The following is a 7,052-nucleotide window of genomic DNA, read 5'->3' on the forward strand; positions in this document are numbered from 1 at the left end:
GCTTCAGTCTGATTCTATTAAATTACAAAACCTCTCTGGTTTGATGGTAACAATTCACATATTCAATCTTTATGATATGGTTGGAACAGAGACAATGTTGCTAGTCATATTAGCTAAAGCTGCAGTTGGCAAGATTGTTTTGATCATATTCACTGAAACCAACACTGTGCTCCGACTGAACAACATAAATCAGCCGGTTTTAGAAAAAAACCTGCACTTCTATCTCCACCTAGAGCTTGTTATTTGTTTTGCAAAAGCTCCAAAGCTCCCGGTTCTTCTGGTCCAATCAGAGCAGGGCTTTGTGAGATCTGACTGTCAATCACAGTCTGGTGCGTTCTGACAAGCACAAACTCGATGAGAGGGTGCTCGGTGGTAGTGGGCAGGGATGGATTACTGCACGGGCCTACCGGGCCCAGGCTCAGGGGCCCAAGGGGTCAGGGGGCCCTGAAGCCCAAGCCTTTGCATGGAATCATTGCCTCAATATCAACACATCAGGATGTAGGCTATGAATCTGATTGAATTTAGTGTTGTCCATCCCCAAAATGCACCAGAATACAGGAAATCACATCAAACAAATTAAACACTTTCGGGAGGGACCCCAAACCCCCCTCCCACATGTGACAATAAGTGGGGGGCCCTTAATACATCTGGGTCCAGGAGCTCGAAAGTTCATAATCTGCCCATGGTAGTGGGGGAGGGGCATGAGAGTTGTAAACATTCAAAATTTTGGCTAAGTCCCCTCAATCTGCCAGACTTGCCAACTGCAGCTTTAATCAGTTAAATAATTACTATGTTATGTTGTGTTACTTAAATGCTTTATGATATAATTGATACATCCTCTGAAGAGCTTGACTGGCAATCTTTTAGCATACTGTATTTCATGGAAAAGTTTAAGGAAGTAAATAGAGTTGTATTGTAGTATTGTAGATGTAGTATCACAGTATTTTAACACTCATAATCACAGAACTTGTGAAAAGAAGTAAAAAAAAGAGGAAGAAGACCTAGACAGGAAATAAATTGTTTGTTTTTGACGTGTTGCCTGAACACCATACATATGGACCACAGAGCGGTAGCACAAAACCAATCCGTCTTACCAGGCGAAAACGCAGAAAGGCTAGATTCAGCGCTAGCTATCAAGGTAATCTCTCTGACCTAGAAAATATGATTAGGCAAATTAGGAAAGAAACTGACCAGGAATTGAATCGTAATGTTAAACCAATGACCTTGCAACCTGTAAGAATGTAACCGAACTCTCTTGATGACTGTAAAAGTGTATGTTGTTAAATGTAATGTGTCACATTCTGAAACTATCTAAACCATAATTACTGAATATAAACTGTTTGTGTAACCTCTGGAAACTATCTGTAAACCTGAATGTAATGTAGCATCTCCGAAATGTAACCCGGAGAAGTAATGTGTGTCATTTTAAATGGTTGGTTAAGATCAGTGACTTCTAGAATGCAGCTATCGTGAGGATATTCCCAGCTATCGTGGGAACTTCTAGAAGGTTCTAAACTGTCGTGGGAAAGTAGGATTGATTTGCCTAAGGAATGTGTGGGGGAGGTCAAGTCTAGCTAGTATAAATAGGGGTCGAACCAAATGATCGGGGCTGCTTCTTCTTTTTTCCTTCCTCCAACTCATTGGGTTTTTCCTTTATGATGTCGCGTCCGGTTGTTAGAATTCGTCCTCCGAAATTCGTTGAGAAGCAAAGTGTTGGACGTCGTGCCAGGCTGAGTCGCGGACCGAAACTCCGTGGAACCTGTTGCAGATATCAGACCTGCTACTCCGACAGAGAGTGACTGCAGAAGACAATCAGCTGACTTTTTCCACTTTTTGAGGACTTACTTTTTTCCGTATATTCTCTTTTTCTCCATTTGTGGATTTACCATTTTTATTGTAATCTCTTCTCCATTTGTGGATTTACTATTTTCCTATTTTGTGGATTTACTCTTTTTTTCTACAACATTGTCACCTGCAAGTGGATATTACGCCGCATTTTGTAACATCACCAAAGTGCTGAAAAGTAAAGAACTCATTTAACCTTGGCATCCAATTATTCAAGCAGTAGGCTATTTGTGTCTTTTTTTTGTTTTTTCTACGAATTCCAGCAGGAGGGTAAGATAACTTGACTCTTCTGTGGTTATTCATCTGCTCTGTCTAAGACTTGGGTTAGTTGGACTTTAGTACTGCAGGACGGTAACAAAATCTCCGTTATAAAACCTGAGCAAGAAGTAGCCTATAACCTGTGTTCAGTGGCGTCATGCCCATTGATATTAAGGGTGCCCCCTCGGATTTTTCCTAAAATTGGTGTCTGTGTATGTTCCCGTAACAACTTACACGTGCACTGAGCTCGCAATGTTTTGCTTGTGTTGAACTGTTACAGTTACAGTTTAAACAGATACTGTCAATGGTGTTGAAGTGGTAAGTAGTCTAGCTAAGCAAAAGTAGCCTAGTGGAATTATTTGTAGTTGACCAGGAAATTTTGACTTGGTGATCAAATAGTTAGAACTATGGATTTGATGTTGGCCGCGAATTCAGAGCATTATGTTAACGTTAGCCTACATGGTGTCAGTGTAACGTAGCCTAGGCTACTCTTACAAATATTACAAATATTTACAAAGTCTCCTGGTTCAATTGTTTCCAGTTATAAACGTATAAACTCGTATAAACGAGGGTGTTAAATTTGCAGTGACTACAAAATCCAACCTAATAACATTAGGCCTACCAAGGCATTGCGTTGGATGTTTCCCCACTTGTTCTCTTCACGTATCTGGCAGCTAATCCATGTAGTGAAAAGGGATAGGCCACCCGTTCAAAAGGAGGTTTAAAGTTGTTTTATATAGGATCGCTATGACAGTGATGTAGAGGGCAAGAAAGTATAATAGTCTCTCTCGTGCTCATAACTTAGGTTATTATCTGGTCACTTGCTCATGATTTGCAGATAGCACCTTACAAATGAGGTAGCCTATTGCTTGCTATAATGGTAATGAAAAATATATTACTAGTAGTAAAATATTCAAATATTTAGTGTTAACCTTACTCAGCACTGGAACCGTTCAAACTTCTTTGAAAGTCCTTCATCATATGAATTAAGATTAAAATAATTTAATTTCTGAGCACCACAAAGTCAGACCTCAGCAACTTTTTTAATGTAAGATTGTTCTTAGGTCACATATCAATCAAATCATAACAACTGCAATGGTAGGCTACTGTTTTTAAAATCATGTGTAGTAGGCCTAAGTGTAAATGTATGTGTCTAAACATGCTGTAATGAGCTGAATTTGAGCTTACAGTTCTTTCACCAACCTATGTGTTTTACATTAACTTACAAAATAGATACTTTAGCTTAGTCCTTGCTTAGAGGATGGTTTCTGCTTGCTCTGTTAAGGTATTTCTGTCCCTCCCAAACTGCATTGAAATGGTATGTTTAGCAGCCAGAATTTCGAAATCTCCGGCCCTGATTGTGCCCCCTCTGAATTTTGCCCTGCATGACGCCCCTGCCTGTGTCTCTAGATAATCTCTAGGGTCAAACATCTTTGCACGTTAGCCAACTGTCCGAGACCTAGGCGTAGCTGCTCTTTATTTTATAGCATCCCAATAAATCCTCTACGGATCAACTTCCAAGGGGGATATTTATATAAAATAGGAGTAATAGGTTATCTGCGCCGCAGAGGGAAGACGTGCAACTTCGCTCGACAGTAGGTCCCTGCTACCTGCAATAACCTCTTGGGGGTATCGTGGGTCCTAACTGCCTAGGCCTAGGGTTACGTCTGAGAAATGTCTGACGTTGACTATAATCTGGGGGTTACCTGCAGGGGGCAACACATTTTGCAGCTTCACAGAAACATGCATAATCTCTAGGATAACAGGTCTATCATTGCACAGAGTCATTAAAGGGCAGCATTGGTCAGTTGATGAGCACCGTAGCATACTCAGTGCCCTGCTCAAACCGATACACCTGTGGTGATCTTCTTACATCGGTAGGGTGCCTCACTGTAGCATAGAACAGTTTGTCCTCACCAGGCCCCTGTTATCACAAAAGTCAATTCTTTACATTTTGTAAAATACTTTAAACACATTTTTGTTCACAGTCATTTGAAAATATAATTTTGTTTTCTAAATAAAACAGTATGATAATGAAATAATAATACATTTTGAATAATATTTCCGACTTATAAATGTTGATCTAATTTTCTCACCTCTTTTTCTGCATCCGCTGCTTCTTTAACACTGCCAGCTACCCAAGAGAAGACAAGAACAGGTCAATGTTTCACAGTAATGCTATGCATTCATTGAATGATGTCTTTTTTTATTTACAATTGCTACAGCTACACCTGCTAAACAGTTCTGTAATAGACGAGTACATACTGCTCTGATGATCCATGTCAGTTGGTTGATTTTGATTACTGCAGAAGCACAAACAGAAAACAGAAAAGTTCAGAGGTCAAGGTGGCCATGAAATAAAGGATTTCCAATAAGCACAAACAAAGGATGTCTCAATGACACACTATTCCACTGATTATACTCACCTTCTGGGAAGAAGTGGAGGTGTTCTGTTTCCTGTATGAGCGGCCAGAAAGAATACAACTAATGACTTTAGATGGAAATCATGCTGCAATACTTTATGAGAAGACACTAGATAAAGAAGGCAAGAGGAGAAGGAATGATGTGTGGGGGTAGGAAAGAAGACTCTCAGAAAAGATGAGTACAATAGGGTCAGCACCCACTTCTGAAGGACATCTGGCTTGAAGAAACTATATTGCAACATCTAAGTTCAGGGTAGAATTTCAGACATACAGTATATAAGCTATTAACTTCAGAGATGTAATTATATTCCCCCTTTTAAAAGCAGGAATTCATAACACTTACTGCCTTAGAAGAACACAGTATTCATATTAATAAAGATATGTTGTTATTAGATGTGTGAATATAATGTCATACTTGAAATGGGCAATATGATGTAGCATCCCCATGCAAGGACACACAGAGTGGCCAAGTTGAAGACTCCAAACACAACCATTGCAATAATTGTGTATTTTATGGGCAGATCTGTCAGAGAAATGTCAAATATTTTTACTCTGCATTAAACTTTTAAGATGCATCACTATTTGAATAGTAGACTATAGGCAATGGGCGGATTATGAACTTTCGGGCCCCTGGGCCCAGATGTATTAAGGGCCCCCCACTAATTGTTGCATATGTGGAAGGGGGGGTTTGGGGGTCCTCCCCCAGAATTTTTTTAATTTGTTTGATGTGATTTCCTGTATTCTGGTGCATTTTAAGGGATGGCCAATACTACATTCAATCAGATTCATAGCCTACATCCTGATTTGTTGATATTGAGGCAATGATTCCATGCAAAAACTTGGGCTTCAGGGCCCCCTGACCCCATGGGCCCCTGGGCCGGTAGGCCCGTGCAGTAATCCATCTCTGAGGAGCGGTGCAAATATACAGTAGCCAGAAAGGCTGTGGGTTCAATTCCCAGCTGCCACAGCTCCTTGAGCAAGGCACTCAACCCTGAGTTGCTCTGAGAAGGCACTTGTAAAAATTGAAGTCACTTTGGAATGTGGAAAAAGAGATAAAACTCACCAAAATTGAAAACCACCACCGTAATATTCTCACTATATATTGTGGTATTATCCAGAGTGCAACCACATGAGATGTGTGTATTTGTTTTGTAGCCAGCATTATGTTCCAGTAGCTTATCTCCTTTCACAGTCACTGTGCAGTGTCCTTTGTTCGTTGGGGTTAAAAGGTCCTTTTGGGAACTGGAATTAAAAAGGCACGTCCACTGAGTGTTTGGAGGCTGCGGGTCACAGTGCAGCTCAACCTCGTCCTTCACTGTCATGACTGACAGCTGGGCAGAGACCACTGGCTTAGTCCAACCTGAGAAGAAGAAACAAGGTATTGCCTCTTTGTATAGAGGCTGACTCAAAATTCAAAATTCGAATTCAAATATTCAATAATCTAGTTACTATAACCAAGTCTATTTAAATAATTTCATTGGATTTGGGATATCTGACTGTTTAATGCTCCAGTCAGTGCTTAATACAAATGTTAAATAATAACATTATCTTCATGTTCATCTGTTTACTCGCTATTGATTTCCTCAAAACACTTGTCAACAGGATTTAGTAAATCGAAGTGAAGTTATTATGTTAACGCATACAAAAAGTCTCAAAAGCTTTTAAAAGAAAACCACACAAAATTTGCATGATGACAAATCAGGCATTTTACAAATGAAAAAAAAAAGCTTGATTTATTTACTCTGAAAGACCTGTTATAATGCAACTTGTTACCTGATATAGGATGCAATTGGACAGCAACTAAAACAAAATGGGAGAGTGTTATTGAGAGACCATATAGTAAAAAGAGACACCAAACAGACATATGCAGAGATAGAAGTTAGAAGTCAACTTACATAGAACACCCCAACATATTAGACGGTGCATGGCAACATCTGCTAGGAAGCTGCAAGTGTGGATAGGAACAAAGACAGGGCAAACAAACTAATTTAGATTTGTAAATTAGTGCGTATCTATTCTTAGATGCATGGTAGATGCCAGTGCTCCTTAAGTACCTTAACTGAAACTAAATAGAACCTATCTACAGCAGTGCAGCATGTAGCATTCTGTTATGACACTCTTATATTTCAGGAGGCAACAAGTCAGTCACAAGAAGACACAACTTCCTGTTGTGGTGATAATGGAAAATCACCTGTTTTTCAAAGATGTTCACTACCAAACATTTACTACTGGACATAGCTAACTTTATAAAACAACAAAGTTAGTTGGCAAAAAGTTGTAGTGGCTTACAAAAGTAATCAATCTCCATAAAAGTCTTTACCGGTTTACTAAATATACGCAATATTTTCCCAATCAATATTTTCAGTATTTTACAGTATTGTAAACACTTATATTGTATCATTTTTTGGTTGTTTGTGATCAAATTAATAATTAATTTAATTTCAAACTAAATTAGTGTACTTGCAACATGTTTGAAGTGAGATTGTACCGGTTTAGACACTATTCTGCAATGTTTTCCCCCATTCT

General features: G+C 39.3%; 1 protein-coding gene across 1 annotated transcript; it reads right to left on the reverse strand.

Annotated features, from left to right (window-relative positions):
• Positions 1-3,274: 3,274 nt before the first annotated feature.
• On the reverse strand, positions 3,275-6,500 carry LOC125304944. Its single transcript, XM_048259489.1, has 8 exons — positions 6,422-6,500; positions 6,300-6,326; positions 5,590-5,886; positions 4,942-5,049; positions 4,530-4,560; positions 4,369-4,406; positions 4,200-4,237; positions 3,275-4,027 (listed from the first exon to the last, which is right to left on the reverse strand). Exons 1-8 carry the CDS (start codon positions 6,450-6,452, stop codon positions 3,908-3,910), a joined length of 690 nt encoding a protein of 229 aa, XP_048115446.1. The 5' UTR covers positions 6,453-6,500; the 3' UTR covers positions 3,275-3,907.
• Positions 6,501-7,052: the final 552 nt, after the last annotated feature.

Source organism: Alosa alosa, chromosome 12 (assembly GCF_017589495.1).
Source record: "Alosa alosa isolate M-15738 ecotype Scorff River chromosome 12, AALO_Geno_1.1, whole genome shotgun sequence".
NCBI classification, from domain to species: Eukaryota; Metazoa; Chordata; class Actinopteri; order Clupeiformes; family Clupeidae; genus Alosa; species Alosa alosa.